At 36.3% G+C, this 26,879-nt stretch overlaps 1 protein-coding gene across 1 annotated transcript; it reads left to right on the top strand.

Moving 5' to 3' along the window:
• Positions 1-832: 832 nt before the first annotated feature.
• On the top strand, positions 833-26,367 carry LOC308640347 (protein Spindly-like; the record flags this gene model as incomplete). Its single annotated transcript, XM_081312288.1, has 12 exons — positions 833-946; positions 5,266-5,441; positions 8,531-8,707; positions 10,446-10,640; positions 11,221-11,370; positions 11,464-11,562; positions 11,649-11,759; positions 13,026-13,166; positions 15,348-15,451; positions 15,980-16,167; positions 23,729-24,047; positions 26,220-26,367. Exons 2-12 carry the CDS (start codon positions 5,286-5,288, stop codon positions 26,365-26,367), a joined length of 1,788 nt encoding a protein of 595 aa, XP_081168414.1. The 5' UTR covers positions 833-946; positions 5,266-5,285.
• Between the last annotated feature and the right edge of the window lie 512 nt (positions 26,368-26,879).

Below are 26,879 nucleotides of genomic sequence, written 5' to 3'. Positions count from 1 at the left end.
AGTTATTACAAAATTTTGTCTATTATTATTACTATGATCACTTTGCAATGGCAGTTATTACAACATTTATTCTGTGGAGAGGGACCGTCCAACAGAAATGAAAAAAAGCTGATGATGGAAGGGAGGGGAGCCAAAAACCAAGTCCTAAAATAGGAAAGAAAAGATGACCCCATAACGGTTACTAGGACTCAGCAGTGTTCGCTAAATGTTGGACGCCATTCTTTATGAATGCTTAAATTTTTAAATAACGTATAGACACTAGGTTAACAAAATAAGATTATTTAAACACGCATGCTCTCAAGAGCCTGGATTCTGGAATCGGACTGCATTAGTTCATACTGAGATTCTGTCACTTAAGGCAGCCATTTTTTCTTCCTGGGGCTTGGCTTTCCTCTGAAGGTGACAGGTATGGTGTGCACCTTATTGGGCTGTTTGCCGTGTGCAACTTGGCGCCAAGGCGCTACAAGGTGGGGCACAAAGCCACATGGTAACCGTGGACCCACGTCGCCACCCAGACTCCGGGTCCTAGAACCACAAGAGATTCTGCGGGAAGGTCCTCCGAGGGCACGCGCGCAGTCCGTTGGTGGGTGGACAACGCTGACAACGGCCCCCAAGGTCAGTCCCACCCATCCCCGCCAACCGACACTGTCCCTCCAGAAGGCCCTGTCATAAAACCACAAGCCCCACAAACATAGCAATTTTAAGCAGACACCTAGAGGAAATCCTGGAAAACCACCTGAGGTAAAACTGACACGCCAAGAGGCCAGGTCCGCGCCTGCGCCAGTCCAGGGCTCGCCACTGGCACCTGCGCAGTCGTTGCGGGGCGCTTCTGCCGAACGCTCCTCGGCGTTGGCTTTTCTCGCGCTGTTAGAGGAACGTTTCGTGAGAAGTGAGAGTTCTCGCGGGAACTGTGTTCAAAAAGCCCTGGCGCTTACAGGACTACTAGGTAAATGAATGGGAGGGCAACTCTCTGGCAGGCTGAGCTTAGCATCACGGATCTGGACACCCGGACCTCTCAGCTCTTGCCAGCAGCTGGGGGAAGGAGTGAGGATGACAGAGGTAAAGACTAGTGAGAGTGGAGAGGAGCGTAGGCGGCGGGGAGCAGGGCTTGAGGAAGCCTGGGGCCTGGGTCTTGGCGGAGGCTTTGGCCCGGAACCCTAAATTCTTATAAGCTGGCTTCCAGTCGGGCCCCAGTCTTCCGTTGGACGTTCTCGCTTCTCTGGGGAACTCTGGATAAATATGGAAGGCCAGGCGGCTGCCGGGGGGCCTCAGACTGATGGCCCCTGGAGGTGCGTTGTCCAGTACGATGGCCCCCTAGCCACTGTGGCAACCCGAATTAAATGTAAATTATACACTGGATTTGAAAGGTAGTATCCCACAAGAGCTGTATCTCTGGCAATTATTATGATTACGAGTTGAAATGATATTTTGGATGCATTGGGTCAAGTAAAACGTCAAGATGAATTTTGTCCTTTGTTTACTTTTTTAAAATGTTGCTTGAAACTTTCAAATCATGCGTGTCTCCCTGCCCTATTTGTATTCCATCCATTATCATGTTTAATGTTCTCAATAAGCCTGTAAGATGGTTATTACCCTCCTTGTATTGAAGATGATGAAACAAGGCGTTAAGTTACTTGCCCGAATTCGTGCCACCAGTAAGGGATGGAGGTGGAAGGGCCTAGGCAGCTTTGACTTCTAGAGCTTCCTGTGTTCCAATGTTTTTTGTATGCTGTTTTTTGGGGGGGCGGGTGGAGCGGTGTACCGGAGATAGAACTCTGGGGCTGTCAACCACTGAGCCACATCCTCAGCCCTGTTTCGTATTTTATTTAGAAATAGGATCTCACTGAGTTGCTTAGGGACTCGCCTTTGCTAAGGCTGGCTTTGAACTTGGGATCCTCCTGACTCAGCCTCCCGAGTCACTGGGATTATAGGCGTGAGCCACTGCGCATGGCTTGTATGCTGTTTTGAGAGGCCAGACAGAAATGTGAGCACCAGGCTTTGGAAATGGACTCTGGTTCCCATCTCATTTAGCTCCTGAGTGACTGATAACCCTGAGCAAGTTACTTAACCTTTCTGTGCCACATTAAGATTGCATGTTTAAAATGTAAGTTCTTCTACCCTATGAGATCTTTGAGAACATTGCTAAGAAAATGTACATAGAGTACCAAGCAAAATGTATGGCACATATTAGTTTTAGTTCGTCCATGGCTAAAGGATAGGTTAACTCTTTGCAGGTTGATAGATTAATTCTTTTTTCACTCATTAGAGCTCAGCTGAAAAGTCACGTAATCAGGGAACAGTTCCCTCTTGTTATAGGCTTAGATACCACCTTAGTTACAGCTCTCCATTTTGCACTTATCACACTTGTAACATTATAGTTTAGTTATTTGATTTGATGCCTTTCTACTAATGGACTGTAAAATTCAAGAAGACAAAATATTTTCTAGTGTTTGGATCATTATTTTATCCTCAACACTAAGTGCATTGTCTGACATATAATAAAATTCCAGCAATTTTTTTGAATGAATGAGAACTAATGTTTTGGCTTCCTTGTGTATTCCTTAATGGGAGGCCTTGAGGTTAACCTCATTTTTATTTTGATAGATGGAGATAATAATAATGGCTTAACGGGCTCATGAAGAGCATTAAATGAGATGATGTATTTGAAGCACTTCTTTTAGCAGGTGGTAAATCCCCAACAAATATAAGTTATTGTTAATAAAGCAACAGTTAGCTGGCTAGCTTCACTGTATATAGGTTTTGAAAAGGTCTTGCATTTTAAAGTAGTCTGCACTGGTTAGTTTATGGTATCTATTTTACCCTATTATAAAACCCTATATCTCCTACCTACTGATTCTCAGTTAAGAACTTTGTTTTCTAATTCAGTGATAAGTGAGGCGTTTAAAAGGTCACACTAGGGTTGGGGATGTAGCTCAGTGGTATAGCACTTGCCTAGCATGGGCCAGGCAGGCCCTGGGTTCAATCCCCAATACCCTGCTACCAAAACATAAATGAACAAAAAAACAACTAGGTTTACTTCAATATACTCCCTAGTATATCTCCCTAGTTAATCAGCATCTATATTGTATGCTTTGTTTTCATTTTAGAGAAGATATCCATGCTACATTCTCAGTACATTAGACCTCATCGTCTAGTCAAGGACATCACTCTGCCAGTTCTCCAGTATCTCCTATGTCATCTTCTGTCCTGAATTTATCCTAGGGTATACACACATATTGTTTTTTATCTTTAAAATAGTAAGTAAATTTGTCTCTACTTCCATTCCAGCTACTATTCTATTTGCTTTTTGAAGCAAAACTGTATTTTCTGTCACTTTTTCATCTCCTACCATTCTCTATCATACTCATTTCAAGTGGGCTTTTACCCCATCTTCCCACCAAAATTCTCTTGGGGTCACCAGTGACCTCCATAAATTCAAAATCCAGTGGCCAATTTGACTTAGCAGCAGCGTTTGGTATGATCTCTCCTACCTCCTTAATACACTTTGTTTATTGGCTTCTAAGACAGCACATGCTCTTGATTTCCTCCTTACCTCACTGTTAACTCCTGAATATACTTTACATCTTTTTCCTCACCTTCTAGTAGGGTTCAGTCCTTCGTCCTCTCCTCTTTGTTATGTTCATCCTCTGTTGATACTCAATCTGAAGGACTTGTGCTGATAACTTCCAAATTTATATCTCTAGCCTACACCCCTCTCCTACACATGTATTCATTCAGCTGCCTGCTTGACATTTTTCATGCAAAACTTGAAATCCTGGTCCCCCTGGCCCCAAAAAAACTGTATATCAATATCTCAAATGAGGGCAACTCCATTCTGCTGGTTGCTCAGGGCAGAGCCTTGAAGGTATTTTTACTTTTTAAAGGCATTTTTTTATTTTGCTATATTCCATATATAAGAAAATCATGTTGGCTTTACCTTTAAAATATAGGCAGAATCTGGGCATTTCTCACCTACTATGCCACCACCTAGCATGAGGCATTATCTCAGATGGTCTCTCTGCTTCCAGTTTTGTTCCATCCTAACTATTCAACACAGCAGTGAGATGATTCTTTTAAATTTTACCAAATTGTCTACTTCAGACTTTGAAGTGACTTCCCATTTCACACACGCTAGAAGCCAAACTCTTTATAATGGACTGATCTGCCGGCTCCTTTATTATCTGTGACCTAAATTGTAGTTCATATCTTGGACTCTTTTTCCATATTAGGGTTTCCCATCTGCCTGGAACATTCTTCCACACAATGATGCATACCTATTTCCCATCTTTTGCCTCCTATTTACACCACCTATCTCTTTTGAGCTTTTTTTTCTTCCAATTCTATTTTCTAATGTATTTAATTATTACGCTGTTACTTATTATTTTCCCCTCTTGGAATGTAAGTTTAATGAATAACTTTGCCAGTTTTACGCCATAATGATCTGAAGTGCCCAGAATGAAGCCTAGCTAATGGGGCATTCAGTAAATGTTTGTTAAATGCATGATTCTATAAACTTAAGACATAGGGAATCATCTGATGCTCTATAAAAGCAAAGTCCAGTTTCAGTTTGGCTTAAAGGGACTAGGGCCAAAGAGGAAGGGACAATAAATGAGGTTAAGTTAAAGTACAGTTATCCTATGTATAAAGTTGTAAGGCTTAGCCTGGAAATTGCTCTGAACATAGATTCTATTTTACATACTCTGTTAAGAGTAATTAGAAAAATACTGTGAATCTGATTCCAATGAAACAAATACATTCAGCAAAGTAGTACTACTATAAAAAATAAGACAGGATATTCTTTATCTTGTGAGTCTGATTTAAAACTGTCTTTTTATACTCTTAAGTAGCAGTCATGCATGCATACCATAAAGTTTCTTGGTTTCTGTCATTGCTCTCTTTTTACTTTGATTATTTTGACAGTAACACAATTATGAGACTAATTCTACCTTAGTAATTACGAACATTTAACATATAACAATTGAATAGTTTCCTAATGTTGAGTTTCTTAGGAACACAATTGAGTGTTTTTTTTTTTCTGTTCTTTTTGGTTTGGTCTCAACTCAAGTAAAAAAATTATCAGAACAATTTTTGCTCTTAGAACAAGAATGCAAATTTGACTCCTTACAATTCAGGAGTAGAATCTTAATATTATGTTTTTATATGATAGTAGCACTGGGGATACATGATTCCTTTATTATTGGTTTTATTGTAGGGTTTTTTTTTTTTGTTTAAGCTCAAAAATTATATTTCTTCTATTTATAATAGTCTAAAAACAGGAAAAGAACATGGAGGCAGATATTGCAGATCTTCGAAGCAAGCTGAAAGAGGTTGAAAAAGAGCGACTAAAAGCTGCACAGTATGGTTTACAACTATTGGAGAGCCAAAGTGAATTGCAAAATCAATTAGATAAATGTCGTAATGAAATGATGACCATGACTGAGGTAAGACTGTGGATTCCTCTGTTTATGAGGGTGTGCTTAGCTATTGAAGGTTTATTTTGTCTAGCAATAATTATTTTATTTTCTGAAGATCTAATTTCTTATCTGTGCCATTTTCATTAAAGGTGAATAAGTTAATGAATTCCTGATATTCTTTCCAAAGCAGTGTGTTCTGAGTTTCAATTATGTTTACTCTTTCTACAACAATTTACCTACCATATTTATCACTAAGTTTTGTTTGTCCACACTCTACATAGGTGACCTCACTTATTTTGGAGCTTTGAATATCATCTAAATGCCCCCATAGTAGTTAAGCAACCTAAACTGTTTAATTAACAATTAATTAAGAGTTCAAGGGAGGAGCAATAGTCCTCCCTTGAACTCTTAATTAATGTATTCAATTACCCACTTAAGAGTATCTCAATCTTGATATAAACAGAATATTTAATTCCCTGTCTATTAATCAAACATTCTCTGTCTTTAGCTTATTTATTTAGTAAATTGAATGACATTCAGTTGCTTGACCCAAAAATCTAGAAGTCTCACATTTAGTCCACAAATTCTTAGGGACATGATTTATAAAACATCTGTCTAGGCCACTGTCTTCTTTCTCCCAGCCTTCTAACCAGATTGCCTGCTCCATCATTGCCATTCAGATCATTCTTTCTCAACATAGAATCATTCTTTCTCATGGAAAAGCACAAGAGATCATGTCATCTCCTTTCTCAATCTGCATAAGGCTTTCAATTGTATTTACAAAAGACAGTCTGAGGGTTTATACATCCCTATGTGATTTGACTTCTGCTGGACTTTTGCAAACATAGGAAACTGCTTTTCCTTGTTCAGGCTATCCTAGACTTGCCTTATGGGTTTATATGAGCTCTTTCCTCCTGCTTAGTTGTTCCTCACCCGCTCTTCATAGATTGAATCCTCAATCTTCAGATTTCAGTTAAATGTCACTCATAGAGACCAGCCCTAACTAAAGTCGGCATCACTCACTCTTTTGTGGAGGGAGTTCAGGGGGTATAGTTACCAGGGATTGCACTCAGGGGCACTTAAGCCACACCCCTAACCCTGTTTTGTATTTTATTTAGAGACAGGGTCTCACTGAGTTGCTTGGCACCTTGCCTTTGCTGAGGCTGGCTTTGAACTTGTGATCCTCCTGCCTCCCTCCTGAGCCGCCAGGATTACAGGTGTGCACCACTGCACCTGGTAGCATCACTCACTCTTAATTCTTTGCAGTACTAATTATCTCCAGGATTGCAAGGTCCTTAAGAATTTTGTCTTGTTCATTGCTATATTCTCTAGTGCTTTGCACACAAATATTTATTGAAAAAATGAATAAATCAGTTTAATTTAGTAAATCCTCAGTGGTATAAACTAAAATTGAAAATTATAAATATAACAGGTAAAAGTTACTAATGACAGCTCTTGTTTTTCCATGTGGTACTGTTCTTGACTACAAGCTCAATACCTAATTATAAAGCAAAGCAAAGAATTAAAAATCTAATAGAAAATAAAACCATGATATATATAATTATTTGGAGAAATAACTTATCAAAAGTGGAAGTGCTTTTGGAGAAATAATGTTACTTGTTTTAGGTCCTTTTTCTAGTTTCATTTTATCTTATACTTTAAAGCTTCATGAAGGAGTTTGAACTAATACTTCTCTGTCAATGCCTTCTACAGGGTAGTGAAGCAATTACCATATCTCTATCATGGACTTTACCATACAGTAGGCCCCCTCCTTATTTCTAGTTTCACTTTTCTTACCTCTGGAAACTGTAGTCTAAAAATATTACATAGAAAGTGCCATAAGTAAATAATAAATTTTAAATTGCATGCCATTCTGAATAGTGTGAGGAAATCCGGTGCCATCCTACTTTATCCCACCTGCTCCACCTCATTTCCTCTCCTCACCTAGGCATAGTACAATGAGATATTTTGAGAGAGATCATATTCACATACTTTTATTGCAGAATATTATTATAATTGTTATTAGTTATGTTACCAATCTCTAACTTGCCTAATTTAAAATTAAAACTCATCAAGATGTGTGTACATATGTATATATGGAGTTTGGTTCAACTTGTGGTTTCAGCTATCCACCCAGGGTCTTGGAACATCCCCTGCATATAAAATGCAAATGATATCTGATTGTGTGTGGAGCTCAGACACCTGAATGATCTGACTAGTTAAACAGTTATTCACTTTATGATGTTCTCTGCATCAGAACGTAGTATGCAAGCATGTGTCCTAATACTTTAAAAACCAATATAGACATTACTTCCTTCAGGAAGTGTATTCTGAGCTAGCACTTACCAGTTACTGTGACTTAATGTAATTGCTGAATTGTGTGTTTATTGTTCCTTTAGACATTGATCCTCCTTGAAGTCAGGCATCATTTTTTATATTTATCTGAGTTTCTCTGTTACCTGGCATATTTGCTGGGTTCTTAGTAAGTATGTGTGGAATAGATGGAAGGTTGAATGCCTAAGACCTTGTTTCTGGTCTTTTGTTACCAAAAGTCCCTTTACTTTTTCATGTTCTCTCTCAGATGGATTTGAAGGTTGTGCTATCAAACTGTACGAAATAATAAGTAGCTTATTTTCCTAATCGTCAAACAAATGCCTAGTTTTGGGTCAGCATGAGATAAGACATGCTGCTGTGACAGTTGATAATGCAGCCAAAATCAGGGACATTTTAACGTAGCCTGATGGTACTCATCATACAAAGTTTTATTCAGATTTTGGAATCCAGAGAATGCCTCCCCAGTTACGTTTTGCATTGCGGGTTACTAGGGCATCAGAGCCCCAGATTGGAAAGTGGTAACCTTGCATCTTTTCTAGAGTTGATGCCTGTACTAACTTCAGCCTGAGTGTTTTTGACATTACTGTACTTTCAGAATATACCTTAGGGATTCACTAAAACTGATGAGCTACAAAGTTATTCCAGATTTAACATGTGGTTGTACCTCAGAAAGCAGCAAATGTATGAAACAGGAATAAGCCAGTTGAAGGTGAGAACTGATTATATGTAATAGCTTTAAGTGATTTTTTATGTAATTAAATTGTAATTGAATCTATTTTCAGAATTATGAACAAGAAAAATATACTATTCAGAGAGAAATTGAGCTCAAGAGTCGCATGTTAGAAAGTTTGAGCTGTGAATGTGAAGCTATTAAGCAACAACAAAAAATGCAGCTAGAACAATTAGAAGAGCAGCTAAGCAGAAGCCATGGACAGGAAGTGAATGAACTAAAAAACAAGGTTTGAATATATGTATGTTTTCAGAGCAAAAATACCCCATGTTGATGCAACCATCTGTTAATGTAAGGTGATAAAGATTTTTCTCAAGTACCACTGTGAAAATAGCATAGATCAGTTTTCTGTCATTTTAATGTTGAGAGTAGAAACACTGAGAAACAAAAACTTATAAAATGACTTATAAAAGTGAGACTTGTATCAATATAGCCTTCTAATTACATACAATTTTCCAATTTTGATAGCAGCAATTTTTTTATGATCCATTTATTTAGTAACTACCGAGGCATCCTTGGTCATAGTCAAGCAGTCTCCTTTCAGAAAGAGTGGTCCCTTAGCCTTTACTGCAGCTAGTGGTGTGCTTTGTAATTCTGTAGAACAAATCAGTAGTTCCTTATAAATTACTATATATTAGTATTGATACCTTATAATTTATTTTTTGAGGAAAAACATGATCCAGTTCTCAAAATATATTTTTAAGGGAAATCCTATTGTTATCTCCATATTTCTGATGAGAAAACCAGTGTTTAGGTAGATCAAGCAAATTGGACAAGGTGAGAGCTAGAAATTGTCAGTTGTGAATTGAAGCAAGTCTTCCTCACACCAAATTCTGTGTCACTGAGTGTGTACATAATCTGACACATTACATACTAGCTCCACTTCATACATAAACACGAAATAGACAACAGCTGTTCATGAATGCCCATTCCTTTCTAGCACCCCCACCCATCCAGCCTTCAGATTGCTACTTAGGAATCCAGAACTTCACCATGGCTCTTCTTCGTGTGGAATCCAGACTTTTACAAACCCTTTCTTTCAAAACCCTTTCAAAACTTGCTTGACTTTTTATTGTCTTCTCAGAAGTCTCTTTCAATTTTTAGATTTTTTTTATGTAACATCTTCTAAGATTTTTTTCCATGTCAGTACAAGCTATACTGCTGCCTTAATTCTTTATTGATCTAGCTCTAAGTGTTTTTCTATTTTTAGTAATGAAATCACATATTTGAGTTGGTTTATTTTTTCCTAATAGACGGTAAAACAAACAAATAATGCTTTTGTGAAATACATAGTCATCCTGCACATTACTGACAAATAGTCTAGCTTGTCTGGAACTAATCTGGTTTTAGACAGTAACGACTGGTAATGATGCATTTTCATTTCTCCTGGTGGGTTTTTTTTTCCTGTAGCTTTCATTACATAAACAAATGTAGCAGTATAGGGGATATTTTTTGGGGGCCTGAATTAAGGACCAACTGTAGAGATGGCTTAGGTGGTAGAGCAAAGAGTATATCAATACAAAATTTTCAGTCTTACTGATGTTCTTAAATCACTTTTGCCAAAGGTTTGGCCCCCCCCCCCAGTATCTTTCTCTTACTTCTCATGTTGAATTCATCAGCCTGTTGTGGGGATTTGGCCAACAGAACCTTGATGTAGGCTACTGTGGCTCTAGTCCCCACCATCCCCTCTCCCCTAGACTGTTGTGGTAGCCTTCCAATCAGGCTTCTGCTTCTGCATGGCTGGTCACAGCATCATTTACACAGCTACACAGTGCTTCTGGTAGCTTTAATGCATCCAAACCACTTGGATGGCTAGAATGGACTGTTTATAAAACAAGGTGGGTCACTATTGGAGTGTCCTTGGAAGCTCTACTAGTCTCTTGTACAAGTTTGGATCATTCAGTGATATTTTACAGAAAGAAAATACCTTTTGATTTATAAAATTGTGATTTTTTTTTATACTTTAGATAGAAAAACTGAAAGGAGAGTTAGATGAAGCTAGGCTTAGTGAAAAGAAGCTAAAGCACAAAGTAGACCACCAGAAGGAACTCCTGTCTCATAAATCGGAGGAAATACGGATGATGTCTGAGCAAGTCCACGAAAGCATGTCTTCAGAGATGCTGGCTCTTCAGGTCGAGCTGACAGAAATGGAAAGTGTGAAGGTAATTTTTATGGCCTGTGTTTTCTTAGATTTTTAAATTTTTCTTTTGCATACATTTTATGTGTTTTTATAATAATTCTAATGAGCTAGTGTGGAGGAAGAAATGTTTTTTTGACCTACTTTGATCTAACTATCCAAAAAATGTTTTATGTAGTTTAGGTGAATTACTTTATTTTAAAAAATAGTATTAGGTGACCTGATTAAATAAGGCAGACAGTACCTTTACATTAATGAAAGCTCTGAAAGGATGTAGACATTTTCTGATCCTAGTTTGTGTCATAATATAAAATGTTAGTACAGTGGAAGTTGAAATTTGTGTGAACATAGATTTCACTTCAGACTATGAGTCATTAAAAATTAAAGCCCTGAATTCACAGTCAGAAAGAGCAGTCTCTAGAGCCTTTTGTTTGGTTCCCTGCTGAAAAATTAAGTAATTTTTAAAATTTTAATAGGTATCTGACAACTTTGACAGTTTTTTGTAGTTTTAATTTGAATGTGAACCACTACAGATAAGTTAGCTGAGCAGCTGCTAAATGAAAGCATTTTCAAGAGAATTTTGTCTTTCGATTTCTGTTGAATAGAATGCTCTCAAGGAAGAAGTAAATGAACTACAGTACAGACAGGAACAACTAGAACGTCTTAGTACTAACTTAATGCGCCAGGTAGATCGACTTAAAGAAGAAAAAGAAGAGCGGGAGAAAGAAGCAGTTTCATACTATAATGCCTTAGAGGTATTATGATTACAGTTGTATTGTTTCCAGTTTTTAAATTGTTTTCATGCTAATTTAATCTCTATTAGCTAAATTGTTTTCTTTTGAATTTAGAAAGCTCGTGTAGCAAATCAAGATCTGCAGGTGCAATTGGGCCAGGCCCTCCAGCAAGCCTTGGATCCCAATAGTAAGGGCAACTCTTTGTTTGCAGAGGTACTTACAAGTATTCTAATAATTGAATTGGGTAAACTATTATTTCATTTAGTACAAGAACAATTAAACATATCAATGTTTTCCAGGTAGAAGATCGAAGGGCGGCAATGGAACGCCAGCTTATCGGTATGAAAGTCAAGTATCAGTCACTAAAGAAGCAAAATGCATTTAATAGAGAACAGATGCAAAGAATGAAGGTGTGGAATTACCGCTCTTAAATGTTTGTTAAATCTACTTCATATTAGCATTATATAGATAAATATATCACAAAATCCATCTTTTCCTTCAAGGGGTATACTTTTATATTTTTTTCTAGAACTGCATGATCTTTTTAAAAATTAGAAATTCCAGGTAGATCATAAGATACTTTTATGTTTTCAAAAAGTTAATCTTGGAAAAACATTAGTGTGTTTAACAACTACTAATTGTTTATTTTAATGATCATTCTCTAACCTTGCCAGGGAGGTTTAAATCTTTATAGAATAGGGAAAAGGAATTTAAAAGTGTTTGTTTCTCACTTATTCCGAGTCTTTCTGGGTTCCCGCATCAAATGAGACTAGCTTTTGCCATTTCTCACTTCTCATGAAGGCTTATTTTAGATGGAAATTTGAACTATTCAGGGTTCCCTTTTCTTGCAGCTCCTCAAAGCATGTAATTAACCCCTTTAATTTTAAGGGTTTTGTTGGTTGTTGCTGCACACAAATAAGAAGTAACAGAAAACCTTATGGCAATTAGAAAGATTCCAAGATTATAGCAGTCCTTAGAATTCCAATGTATGGTCTGTTCTGCCTGATGTTCCTAAGGTGGTGTTTGGAAGAAAGTTTAGATTTTTTTTTCAAGATGTCAGTTTTACCAGAGAAATGGGAAAGGTCACTGATTGAACTTGGAATTAGATGGACTGGATTGAAGCATAGTTGTCATTTGCTAGTTGTGGTTACCTGGGACATATATTCTGAGAGCATCTAAAAGGCATACCTCATTTACAAAGTAGAGGTGATAGAACTTGCCTCTCAGAACTGTCTTGGGGTTAAAGTGTAGAAAAATACTCATATGGTACTTCCTATTCTTATCATTGTGAATATCATGTTTGTGACTGAGCTGCTTAACAATTTCCCCTACTTAAGTAAAGCTAATGGAGAATTTTGGTGGTGAATAGCAGGCCACATTTGTCCAGGCTTACTTACCAGTTAAATGACACCCTCTGGACCACAGTCATGCTGTTCAATTTTGTATCACAAACTAGGTAAAACTATATTAAAGACTTCAGATATCATTAAAAAGTAGAAGTACTCCAAAGTTATGTCTACAACAAAACTAATTGATGTATATTTTCCAATTATTAGACTAGAAATAACTAATTAGTTTTCAAAACAAGTTCTAAATAGTATTAGTACAAAATACAAATTGTTCCAGAAATATGCTTATCAGAATATCTCAATTTTGTTGTGGTGGGGGGATTCTAGTTACAGATTGCTACATTGCTACAGATTAAAGGATCTCAAACTGAATTTGAGCAGCAGGAACGGTTGTTTTCCATGTTAGAGCAGAAGAACGGTGAAATAAAACATCTTTTAGGTGAAATTAGAAATCTGGAGAAATTTAAGGTACGTATAATATCTTGAAAAGATGTGGCTGGATTTTTATTTGAATATCTTAAATTTTCAGTTTAAATAGGTTTCTCATCGTATAATTGACTTTCAGTTTCAGTACATATTGAGCCAATCTTTAAATTATTTTTTTCTTGTCTCTGCTTTTCAGTATTATTGACCATGCTTCTTTTACTAAAGCAAAGACAAACCAATCTATTCTATTTGTGTTGTTATTATCAGGTTATTGTTTGTAAGTACCTATATCTTTAGTGTACAACTCAGTGAGTTTTAACATATATATGTTTATATATATATACACACACACACACATATTTATATATGTATATGTATATTCTTACAATTACTATCAGATTACATAAAATATTCCTAGCACTCCAGAAAAGCCCCATTTAAATGAAGTGCTCCCACCTCCTAACTTTGTGTCAACATCATGTGAACATTCTGTTGAACTTCATATAAATTGAATCATGTAATATATATACCCTTGATTCTGTCTTCTGCTCAGTGTTATGTCAGTGAGATTTCTTGCCTGAATGTCATCAGTAATTATTTTTTAGTGCTATCTGTTCCATTATTTTTAGAACTTTGTCAATTCAACATTGTATATCCACTGGAATTTATGGATGTCTTTAATAAATTCTAATAAATTTATTTTATTTTGCAATTAGTGCAATCTTCCAGGAAAGTGAAAGTACTCCTACATGCCTTTGACTCAGAGCTCCCTATTTCTTATTTGTACGCTTGATTTATAACTTTTTCTGTTTTTATATGTTTTTTCTTAAACTTTGAGAGTGAGTTCCAAACCAGATGTCCTTTTACCCCTAAGCACCATGATGTTATTGGAGATATAAGCAAATGGTCAAAATTACAAATTAACATTGATATGCATTGAACTATGCTATTAACCAAGCTACTTTTTACATTTTGCCAGTTACCATTGATACCCTGTTATGGTTTAGATATGAGATGTCCTTCAAAAGCTCTTGTGTTAGTGCAAGAATTTTTAGAGGAGAAATGTTTGGATTATGAGAGCTTTAACCTGATCCGTGGATTGATCCACTTATGGATTAACTGAGTAGTAACTTTAGGCAGGTAGAGTGTGACTAGAGGAGTGACTGGAATTTTGTCCCTGGTGAGCAGAGAGCTCTCTCTCTCTCTGCTTCCTGATTACCATTTTCTAAGCTACTTTCCTCCCCCACACCCTTTCACTGTGATATTCTACCTCACCTTGGGCCCAGAGCAATAGAGTTGGCCATCTGTGCATTGAGACCTGAAACCATGAACCCAAAGTAAACTTCTCCTTACATTGTTCTTGTTAGATCTTTTGGTCACAGAGACAAAAAAAAAAGCTGATGAAAACATACCCTAAGCAAATTTTAAAAGAAAAAAAAATCTAGTGTTTTCAATTCTAGGACCTAATCCAAGGTTGCATGTTTTACCATGAAGTCTCTTCAGTCTTCCTTAATCTGGAACAGTTTCTCTTTCTTTATTTTGACATTTTTGAAGAAAAATTTGTTTATATGACTTTATCTCTGTTTCTTCTAAAAACTATTAAAAGTATTATAATTTTAGCTAAATTTGCAGTGTGTCACTTGGCAGGTATATGTAGTCTATCCCTGGGGCTTTGTGCTATACTTTGAAAATTGTGACCTTAAATTAGGAGGATTTTTAAATGTGCAATCTCTGAAATTCTTTGCAAGTTTTTAAACATCTGCTTTATTTTTCCAGTAAAGAAAATATTCAAAGAGTGAATCAGAATATTTAAAGCGTGGATACCAAAAATAACCTCAGGAATCTCCTCTCTTTTTCATATTTTTCCATTGTATAGCTTTGTCATACCAGAATTCAACCCAAAAAGCATTTGCTTCTCTCATTCTAAAAGCCAGAAGAGTGAAATCTGAAAGACAGGTATAGTTGGAGTCAGAGATACGAGTGTGAGTTACATCTGGATTCACAATCTAGCTCTTGATTTACTTGCCAGTAGTACCTTGAGCCACTTTTCTTACCTGAAGAAGGACTGGTGGTTCTTGTACCTACTGCACTCAGGTAAGTGGGTGGATCTTTGAAGAGTATTTGTCAAAGGATGAGAGATTAACATGTGGCTGCTGCCACTGTTAATAAGCATACAGTAACCTAATTTGTTATGTAAGTAATAAGAATTTTTGCTTTCTTTAGAATTTATATGAAAGTATGGATTCAAAACCTTCAGGCAACTCTGGTGCTCTGGAAGATAACACCTATTATACAGATTTACTTCAGCTAAAGCTTGAGAACTTAAAGTAGGTGTCTGGGTTGGCAGATGGAAGATAAAGACTTTTTATTTATTTTAATAGATGGTATTCATATAATAACAAATTTTTAAGTTCAAATTGCCAAAAGAAATTTCCACAGAAAAGAAAGTCAATAACATGTCTGTGTAATACATGAGTTTTATGCAAGATTTAATAATTACTAATTACTGAAGAATACTTTCAGTAAATAATTTGTGTTTAGCTTTTTAGATTGGTAAGTAAAAAGGACTTTCATGTAGAAAATATTCTTATAATCCAAATTTTTCAAGAATAAGTATCTCATAACTTAAAGGGAATTTATGCATGAATCACCTTGGAATAATTCATGAATTTTGGCAGCGGGGGATGCTATTGTTAAACTTTAATTATTTGTTGTTTCTTTGTTACTAGAAATCCCAAAGAAATATATTTTTAACCAAGTGTTCAAATATAAAATTAAATTAAAGATTCATCCCACTAAGTTATTCACAAAATTATATATTAACATTCCTTGGTTCTTCTTTTCTGTTACTGTAGCAAAGAAAATGAAAGCAGCAAAAGTGAATTGTCCATACAGCGGAGGAAAGCATTGTTTGAGAGCCAGCAGGCCCTGGATATCGAGCGAAAACTTTTTGCAAATGAAAGATGCCTTCAGCTTGCAGAAAGTGAAAATATGAAACTGAGAGCTAAGCTAGATGAATTAAAGCTGAAGTATGAACCTGAAGGTATGCAAGTTTCCTATGTTTTTGTCTTTTAAGTCCTAAGTAGCTCAGAAAGTGTATCAACATTTTTTTCAAACTATAGCTTTTAGCAAATCTCATTACAAACCAATTTTGTGGTTATCAATCTGTAGTTAATAAGGGAAATTTACAGCTGAAAAATTCAAAGGGAACTAGGTATGCATGAATGTGATATGTGGCTTTTTTGGATGTCTAGGCTTTATCATACTGACACTTGAGGCTTATCCACTTAAAATCGTAGCATATTGTCATACCGAAAAGTTAAATAAGCAGCTAATGTTGGAAGTTATGCTAATTCAGATTATTTATAGAAGATCTAAACACAGTTTAGGTTTAAGTGCTTGTGATTATTCTTCCGCCGATGAAAGTCTGAGGAGGCATTGCAGGATTCAGACTCCTTTTGTGTTTGTCTGCCACCATCCCATTGAGCAGAGTTGATTTATGTGGCCTTGCTGTCACAGCAAGGCAAGATTGAGAAAATTCAATCTTGATTCTTAGGGACCATGTTCCAACTAAATATTGGGAATTCTATATTTTTTTATTGACACATAATAATTGGACATTTATTATGTTTCTATTTATATATACATTGTGTAATGATTAAATGAAGGTAATTAGCATGTGATCACCTTTAATATTCATTCTTCATTGAGAACACTCAACTTCTACCAAATCAACCTGGTTTGGATTCCACAGATGAATAGGAATGTGTAGTGTTTGCCTTTTTGTGCCTGACTTATTTCATTTAACACAAGATCCTTAGTTCATTCAAGTTGTCACAAATGACAGGATTTCATACCTTTTTTATGAATGCATAGTATTCCATTACTTATACATATCACATTTTCTTTCTCCATTTATGGGAGTTCAGATATCTGGAAACACACACACACACACACACACACACACACACACACACACACACACACCTACTTAGTATTGGGATTGCTGGGTCACATGTTAATTCTATTTTTTAATTTTTGAGAAACTTCCATACTATTTTCCATAATGACTACTAATTTATAGACCCAGTCACAGTATGAGAGTTCTCCTTTCTCCATATCCTCACCAGAATTTCTTTTTTTTTCTTTTGGATAATAGTTATTCTAACTTGGGTGAAATAGTTTCTCATTGTGGTTTAATTTGCATTTTTCCTGATGTTTAGTGATTTAGTGGTGTTGAGAATTTTTTCGTAAACCTCTGTATTCTTTAGAAAAATGTCTGTTCAGGTCTTTTGCCCATTTTTAAAATCAGATTATATGAAGGGTTTTTGCTATTGAGTTCTTTTAGTTCCTTATAGATACTACATAGTAATGCTTTGTCAGCTGTATAATTTGCAAGCAATTTCTTCTATTCTGTAGTTTTTCTTCACTTTGTTGATTGTTTTCTTTGCTATAGAAATTTTTTAGTTTGATATTATCCGGTTTGCTTATTTTTGCTTTTGTTTCTCCTGCTTTTGAGGGATTGTCTAAAAAACCTTTGCCCAGACCGAGGTCATGTAGCATTTCCCTATGTTTTCTTCAAGTAATTTTATAGTTTTTAGTTGATTTTTGTATATGATAAGAGAGAAGTCTGGCACAAAAAGACAAACACTACACGATCCTATTCATCTGTGAAATTTTAAAAAGGTTGATTTTGTAGAAGTTGAGAATGTTCTCAATGAAGAAACAATGAATATTCATGGTTCTACATGTGGAAATCCAGTTTTCTCAGCTCCATTTATTAAAGGACTGTCCTTTCCCCAGTATGTGTTCTGAGCTCCATTGCTCTCTTCACTGTTTTTGTGCCCGTACCATGCTATTTTGGTCAGTTTAGCACTGTAGTATATTTTGAAGTCAGGTACTAGGATTGTTCTAGTTTTGTTCTTTCTGCTCTTTGACTATTTGAAATTTTATTGTTTAAGACAGGTTAGGATTTTTTTTTTCTTTTTCTGTAAAGAAAATTATGGAATTTTGATGAGGATTGCATTAAATTTGTAGATTGCTTTGGGTAGAATGAATATTGCCACAGTCTTGGCTGGGCACAAGATCACAAGCCACTCACAGCTTTGTCGATTCAAACAGCAATTCTTTATTCCCGAACTCACACCGGCCTCTACACACGTTCTGGGGCAATCCCAGTTCTCCTCCGCCCAATTCACCTACTCCATGAGGCTTTTTTCCAATATCCCATTTGAATCTCACGACAACTCAACGGGAACAAGCAGCAGGAACACCCTAATCCTGACAGCAATAATCTTCAACCTCCAACTTCCCTAAAAACCCTGTCTTAAACCGGGAATGCCCTAAACCCAAGGACCGGGATACTTCCTCAAACCGGATCAGCTCTAAACCCAGATCCACCTTGGTCCTTGAGCAAGGTCACCTTACATGCAATGTCAACAGCGAAATCCATTTAACATGGGGTACACTAGCAAGGAAATTTTGATGCGTCATTCCTACTTGGCAATGGCCCTCAGCAGAATATTTTAACAATATTAATTCTTCTAGTTCATGAATATGAGATATCTTGCCATGTTTTTCTGTCTTTTCAGTTTTCACCAGTGTTTTATGGTTTTCACTGTAGAGCTCATTAATCTCCTTGATTAAATTTTTTCCTAGGTATTTTATTTCACTTTTTTTTTAAACCATAGCTTTTATAAATGGGAATACTTTCCTTATTTCTTTTTCAGATAATTTGCTATTGTTGAATGGAAACACTACTGACTTTTATATATTGGCTTTAGTATCTTATATCCCTACTGTATTTATTAGTTCTAATAGTTTTTAAGTAGAGTATTCAGAATTTTCTGTAAAAGATTGTATTATCTGAAAACAGGGACGGTTTCCTTTACAATTCGGCTGCCTATTATTTCTTCCTTTTATCTAATTTCTCTGGCTAGGACTTCAAGTTCTGTGTTGAGTCATAACAGTGAATGCTGGTGGCATCCTTGTCTTGTTCCAGATCCTAAAGGAAACACTTTGATTTTGACCCTGTTGAGTATGATGTCTGTGGGTTTATCATCTATGGCCTTTAATATACTGAGATGTGTTCCTTCTATGCCTAATTTATTCAGAGTTTTTATCAAAAAAGGATGTTAAGTTTTGTCAATTTTTTTTTCTATTGAAATGATCGTATGGTGTTTGCCCTTTTGTCTGAAATGTGCTATATCAGCTTGTTGATTTGTGTTTTAAGCCATTCTTAGATCCTAGGGTGAATTCCATCTGATCGTGGTATTTAATTATTTTGATATGCTGTTGCCTTCTGCTCTCCAGAATTTTTTTTTCAGGTTTTCCAATTTGTTTGTATTTACTAGTTCTTAAAATTCTTTGTTTCTGTGGGGTCAGTTTATGTTTCCTTTTTCACCTCTGATTTTTTAAAATTTATTTGAGTTTTGTTGTTGTTGTTGTTGTTGTTGTTGTTGTTTTTTTGTCTGGCTAAAGATTTATTCATTTTGTTTATCTTTTCAAAAACCAATTCTTCATTTATCTTTTATTTTCTTTTTTTCCTCTATTTTGGTTATTTGTGGTCTGATCCTTACCATTTCTTCCTTCTACTAATTTTGGTCTTATTTTTTTTTCTTATTTTTTTCTAGTTTATTGAGATGAGACATTGAGATCTTCCTTCTTTTTAAAAAAAATTAAATTGTTTTTGAACCTTTATTTTGTTTATATGCAGGGCTGAGGATTGAACCCAGTGCATCTCACGTGCTAGGCAAGCACTCCACCACTAAGCTGTTCTCTTCCTTCTTTTTTTGAAGTAGGAGTTTATTGCTATAAACTTCCTTCTTAGAACTGTTTTTGCTGAATGCATAAAGTTTTGGTATATTTTCATTTTTACTTGTGAAAAGAAATATTTAAATTTATCTTTTAAATTTCCTCATTGACTTATTGGTTGCTTCTAAGTATGTTTAATTTTTACATCTTTGTACAGTTTCTGATATTCTCTTTTGTGGCCTGACATGATACCCTTGAGAACATTTCATGTGCAGTTGAGAGGAATGTGCTGCAGCTGGTGCATGGAAAGGTCTGTAACTTCTGTTAGCTCCATTTGGTCTAGAGTACAGTTTAAATCTGATGTTTCTCTGCTGGGTTTCTGGCTAGATGCTCTTCCATTGCTAGAAGTGGGCTGTTAAAGTACCTTATCACTGCAAAAAAATTGCTGCCTATCGATCTACATTTAATAATGCTTGCTTTATGTATTTAGACATATATTTACAATTGTTGTATACTCTTTTTTTGTTGTTGTTTTGTAATGGCCTTGTCTCCTCAGTTTTTGACTTGAAGCATATTTTATTTAAGTATAACCACTCCTACTCTCTTTTGGTTTCCATTTGAATGGAATATCTTTTTCCATTTGTTCACTCTCTGTCTATATTCCTTACAAGTGAGTGTCTTGTAGGCAGCAGAGTCAGATTTGGGTACTGTCATGTAATTACTTGTTTTCTGGTTGTTTTGTACATCTTTGTTCTTATCTTCCTGTCTTCCTTTGTTAAGTGATTTTTTTTTCCTATCAGCATGTTTTGATCCCATGGTTTTTATTTTCAGTGTATCTATTTAAGGTTTTTGCTCTGTGATTACCATGAGGCTTTCACAGAACATCTTATAATTACAACAGGTTATTTTGAGCTGCAACAACTTAATTTCAAAAGCAAAAAAGAAAAAAGCCTTCTACTCTTCAACTCCATTTCTCTCCCATATTTTGAGTTTTTGATGTTAAAATTTACATATTTTTATATTACATATCCCTTAGCAGATTACTGTATTTGTATTAGTTTTGTCCTTTAGGCTTCTTACTAAGGATATAAATGGTTTACATCCCCTAGTTCCCGTGTTATTTTGGATTTATCTGAATGCTCACTTTTACCTGTGGGTTTTTATACCTTCAGATGTTTTCATATTAGACATTCTCATCTTTTTTTTTCTCTTTTGCATTTGAAGAACTCCCTTCAGCCTTTCTTGTAAGATAGGTCTGTTGCCATGAGTGCATTCAGGTTTTGTCTGGGAAGGTCTGTCTTCCCTTTACTTCTGAAGAAGCTTTGGTGGGTACATTATTCTTGGTTGGCAGATGTTTTTCCTTCAGCAGTTTGGATATCATCTTATTCCCTTATGTCCTTTGGGTTTTTACTGAGAAGTCCACCAGTCATATTGGAATTCCCTTCTGTGTCACTTGCTTCTTTCTTTCCTCTTGCTGCTTTCATAGTCCTCTTTGTCTTTGACCTTTGAGAGTTATTTCGGTTGAATCTGATTGGCAACCTTTGATTATCCTGTAATTGGGTGTTTGTATCTTAGATTTGGAAACTTTTCTATTTTTGAATAAACTTAATTCTAACCTTTTGTCATTCTCTAGATCCTCTTGGACACCAATGACATAGATTTGCTGTTTTAATGGTGTCCCAGAGATCTCATGAATTTTCTTCATTCCTTCTCATTCTTTTTTCTCCTCTGTTTTCAAATAGCCTGTTATCAAGCTCACCAATTCTTTCCTCTTCTTGATCAGTTCTGCTATTAATGCCCACCAGTGGCTTTTTTATTTCATTTATTTATCAGCTCCAGAATTTGATTTTTAAAAATTATTTCAATCTGTTAAATGTCTCCTTATAAAATTTTCTTAATTAGTCCTCTGTTTTCTTGAAGTTTCTTGAGGTTTTTTTTTTAAACCAGATATTTTAAATTCTTTGTCTGCCAAATCATGCATATGAATGTCTTTTGGGTTTATCTTTGGCAATATGTTTTGTCCATTTGATAAGGACATCTTTCCTTGGCTCTTCTTAGTACTTGTAACATATATCTTTGTCTCTGCATTGATGAATTAGGTATCTCTTCCTTTTTTTTTTTCCCCCGGTCTGGACTTATTTGTGACTATTTTACTCCAGTAGGCTTGTTTAGACATTTTTAGCAGACTGCCTATGGTATTCCATTTCAGCATTAGAGGGCACCCTGAGCTCAGGTTAGATGTAGGTTTTTTGACAACTCTGCTGCTGGTGCAGTTTCCAACCTGGATGGACCCATGGGAGATTCATGGAGTACACTCAAGGCATGTGGGAGAGCCAGTCAGGCTCTTGAGTCCAGAGGATCTATGAACCCTGCCTCCAGCAGTAAACATTTCTAAACATTCTGTCTGCTAGCATGTCTCCTCTGGCAGGGATGGAGGGTCAGTGCCAAGTTCTGTGTGCTAGTTCGAGCCCTACATCTCCTTCCTTCTAGCTGGTCTCAGGAGCACCCCACAGAGTATTTTCAGTGCTTGCTGTGAGCCCATGCAGTGAGACTCCCACAGAGGGACTCTGATGGTGAGGAAGTCAAATATCTATTTCTTGCTTACTTTTTTCAGTGTACACACTGAGTTCTGGGGGCTTTCTGCAGGTGGTACCATGAAAACTTGGGAACAAGGGGTTGCAGTAACAGGGAACCTTTCCCCTTGTGGGCTTCACAGTCTAACTTACCTGTTCTGGTTTTCTAAGTTCTTGTGAATGTATTTTTGTGGCATATAGTTATTTAGCTTGGTCGTTCTGTAGGGGATTTATCACTGGAGATTTCTACCCAACCTCTTCTCTTACAGTTCTAGCCTTTAAGGAAAAATGTTTGGACAGTTATTAGAGCAAGTCACATCACCGAGAAAAAATAGCCGAATACACCCTCTGCCTCTTGTATACTACAAAAAATGAACTTTACTATGTATAAATTTTAAAATAAAAGGCCAAATGTAAAGAAGTCCATGAATGTGATGGTCCTAACTCCCTCCCCTCCCCAAAAGGCATTGTCAACATGTTTTAGGTTAAGGATTCTCAACGGGTTTCTGCCCCCACCCTGTTGACAGGCTGAACTCTGTTCATTGTGGTCAGTAGTGGGGGAAATGTAAACAATGAGAAGTTTTTTATATTGTTTTAAAAGACTTTTCTTTCTTTTGTCCTTTTTCTCTTCCCTGATCCTAGTAAGCTCCTGTGAGTAAAAATTACCCATTAGGAATTTCAGGGGTAGTGTGCTGAACTGAAGACAGCAAAGGGACAGGAGGATGGTTAGTAAATCCAGATGATCTGGGTTTCAAAGAAGCAGCAAGGGATATCCAATATTTAGAGTTTGACCTGTTCTTTTCATTTAATCCTTGTAACAGACAAAGCAAAGTAAGTATTTTTAATCCGCATTTTGCAGATTTAGAAACCTTAAAATATAGGATGATTAAATACTTTCCTAAGGTCATCCAGCTGCTAAGTGCCAGACTTGATCCTAAACTCCCTGTTTGCCACTGCATCTTTATCTCCATGGCACCAAGGTCTCCCTTAGGAACCATCTCCCCTTAGAATTTTTTATCAAAATACCACAAGAGAACATTTTATTCATTCCTAGAATTCCTGTATTGAGTTCCCAAGGAAAAATTTATGGTCAAAATAACCTATAAAAGCTTTAATTAATGCAGTCTATGAAAAAGAAAGAAAAAGAAATAGATTTCAGTGAGGTGATGAGTGGATTTTGAAAGAATAGAAAAAAGGAAAAGACTTTATGTATAACTGCTCTCCCTTGGTCTGTCTTTTGTTTATTGACTGGATTTTTCTAATTGTTTTCATTCTCAGAGAAAATAGAAGTTCCTATACTCAAAAATAGGCTGGAGGTGCTACCTCTGGATGTGACCCCTGCTGAAGACGAATGTGCCAGCGGTGCTGCCGGGGAAGGAACTTCTAGATTCCCACCTCACAAGGAGACACAGTCCTGTCCTAATCCTTCAGAAGGTGACTTACAGTTAGAAAAGTCAGTGTCTGCAAACACTCCCACTGCCCCTCTTTCTCCTCACAAAAATCTGCCAGTGGATGTGCAGCCAAAGAAGGAGAAGAAATGTGTGAAGCTTGCTCAAGCCTTAAGTGAAAGAAGTGAGAACACGCCCGGCTCTCTCAGGTCAGTGTCCTCTTTTCAAGGCAGCCAGCAGCCCTCCCTTTCTCTCCCTTCTCGATGCATGAGCTATGCTCTTTGTCTCTTTATCTGTCTTCTCAATATTGCATGCAGTCTAATCCCCCAGTTTCATCTGCCCGCCTTCAACTTCTCTAAAACTTTGAGAAAGACAAAAATGATTGCAAGGGGAAAGGACTCCTGAAGAAGGGAGTCATTAGAAAGCCACACATCTCTTGTTGGTTTGAATAAATGTGCTATTACTTTTCTCCTGGTAAAGGAGTAGCCATGAAGGAACAATCAACTTACCTTCTCAAAGGTTTTCCAGTAGTCTGAAGACAGTTTAGTTAAGAAAATGTAGGTGAAGTTTTCTATGGCTTTTGATGATGTTTATACCAGTCTGTCAGACATTACTTTTAATTATTTTGACATTTTTAAATATCCAAGGTAATTTGTTTCTATTTTTTCTAAAACATCAAAGCCTCCAATTTCTGCATAATTGAATTTGTGACTTAAAAGAGAAAGTGTCAGATATGTGTATCTGAAGGACCAGCTGAAGGGCCTTGTCCTTTAAAAGGAATAGAAGTGAGAAGGTAAGAGCAAGTGAACAGAGGGAAGAGGATGTAACTGGCTGCAGCTGGAGTTCTGGGCATGCACAGCAGGATCTAGGTAGGATAAACAGAAGTGAGTGAGGGAAATGGAGGGGAAATCAAGATGAAGGTTGTGTAATGCAATGGCGGGTATATTAAAAATAAATACTTTTAGACATGTAAAATTCAAACTTGTTTCTGTGAAAGTAGCCAGCTTGGGTTGTCTCCAATGAAGTGAGGTTTTTAAGGTGCTACTAGGGCTACTTTGTTCTTAGAAAGAAGGGAACAGAGTCAGGCATTTTCTGTGTGCATTTGATCGAAAAAGTAAAACAGTCCATCGTATGTAAAAGAACTTCCTTGTATGTTTTATCTGATTTTTCTTTAAATTTTCAGTGCTACTAAATGTACTCAACAATGATAAAACTCTAGCTGCTGTTGTTATTGTAAGGAAGACTAATTAATTATTTCCTTCCTTGAGTTAATATCAAGCTCTTATTTTATGTGACTTACAACATTGTAAGTCACATAAAATAAGAGCTTGATATTCTTGAGGAAATGACAATTGGATGCTACCTGACAGTACCCATAGCGCTAACTGTTCTGAGGTGAGTTCTGCAGGCCATGCATGTGTGTGTGTTGCTCACTGTGGGAGTGTGCATATGGCCAGTGCGGGTTTGCGTGGCTCACGGTGTGGGTGTGGGTGTGGCCTGTATGGTCTTCCAGAGGTGGATTTCCAGAACCGATCAGTGCATATCTTGCCAGCTATGTTGCCTTCATTTCTTCTTCTGCCCTTTTGTGCTTGAAAAAAATATTGCTTCAATGTATTTAATTAAATTGTTTGACTCAAATTGCATATTGAAAACTATTTGCCTTGCTAGTTAAACAAAAACAAATAAAATACCACAAAACACTTGATTTTTTTTTTTTTGCGTGTGTGTGAGTCCATCTGCTCACTGCAGACATTTCCAACCTTGTGTCTTGCATGCTTAACTTAGATACACAATCTAAAGATGATTTTATAACAAAAGTGGCTTTTATTGGAAACTTCACTGTTGCATGCTTTATAAATTTAATTGATGCTGTTCTTTAAAGTGTTCGCAGGCCTATTATCTCCCCACTGTTTATACTTTTCTTTAACTATTCTCCTAGTTGAAACTCAGTTTGAGTGTGTTTTCATTGTCTGAGACAGACATCTGTGCAGCCAGGATCCCATGGTGTTTTCATCTTTTGCATGGGCCTTTGTGTGTCATGTTATCTTTAAAATACTGCTCCAGCATTTCAATTTTTGTGTTATGTGTACTTATCATGATAGATATCTCATCAGATTTAATTCTTTAATCTAGGCCTTAACAGGCCTTTTTTTATCAACCTTAACATATTTACTAGACATTAAAAAATTAAGTATTGATAAGAATAATTCCTTTCAAGAGTCATTTAGTATTTTAATGGTACTGGAGTCAACTAATTTTTTTCTTATTAAAAAAAAATAGCACCATTCCTCCTTAGAGGCTCAATATATTACGGGTTTGTTTTTCTCTATTTTTTTCCTTAACTACATTTGAATTCAGAGTGGATGCTTTAATGCCTGTAGGTTAGCCGCTGAGTCAATGCTTCAAACAGACGTTAATGAAGGGAAAGAACCTGCAAGCAAATTGGAAAAAGAACCTTGTAAGAAATCACATCCTATTGTATACGTGTCCTCCAAATCCACTCCGGAGACCCAGTGTCCTCAGCAGTAAGGACTTCTCTCTGATCAGAGGGAGGTACTACTTGCCCTGAGGTTACTGAGGAGTTTAGTTAAGAGCCAGAGTGGTGCCAGAGTTCGAGTCTCCTCATTGTATCAAGAGCTGGCATTTCCATGCTTCTCAACCAGGCTTTCAATTTTGATTGTGATTCTAAGGAGAGTTTCTTAAGTGATGACCCTTATGGATCTTCTGTGATTCACACTGAATAAACTGTTAACGGAAGGAAGACTATACTTAATTTAAATCTACATGCAGTGTAGTGTCTGGATTTTTTTCAAGTGAAGTGAATATTTTAACCTACCTTCAGAGCCATCTATTCAGAGAATGAACTAATATACTATTATATTTTCGTATGTAATCTTTTTATGAACTTAGTTTTTCATTGTATTGTAAAAATAGGAAATTTGATTTGAAAATATATATTGTTATAGATTTTGTCAGTGTTTAAAGCACCTATATGTATCTTTATTTATATTCACTTTATGACTGAAGCATATGAGACAAAT

The sequence above is a fragment of the Spermophilus citellus genome (assembly GCF_964194105.1).
Source record: "Spermophilus citellus genome assembly, contig: SCAFFOLD_304, whole genome shotgun sequence".
In the NCBI taxonomy this organism is placed as follows: Eukaryota; Metazoa; Chordata; class Mammalia; order Rodentia; family Sciuridae; genus Spermophilus; species Spermophilus citellus.
This window is presented reverse-complemented; position numbering and strand designations above follow the sequence as displayed.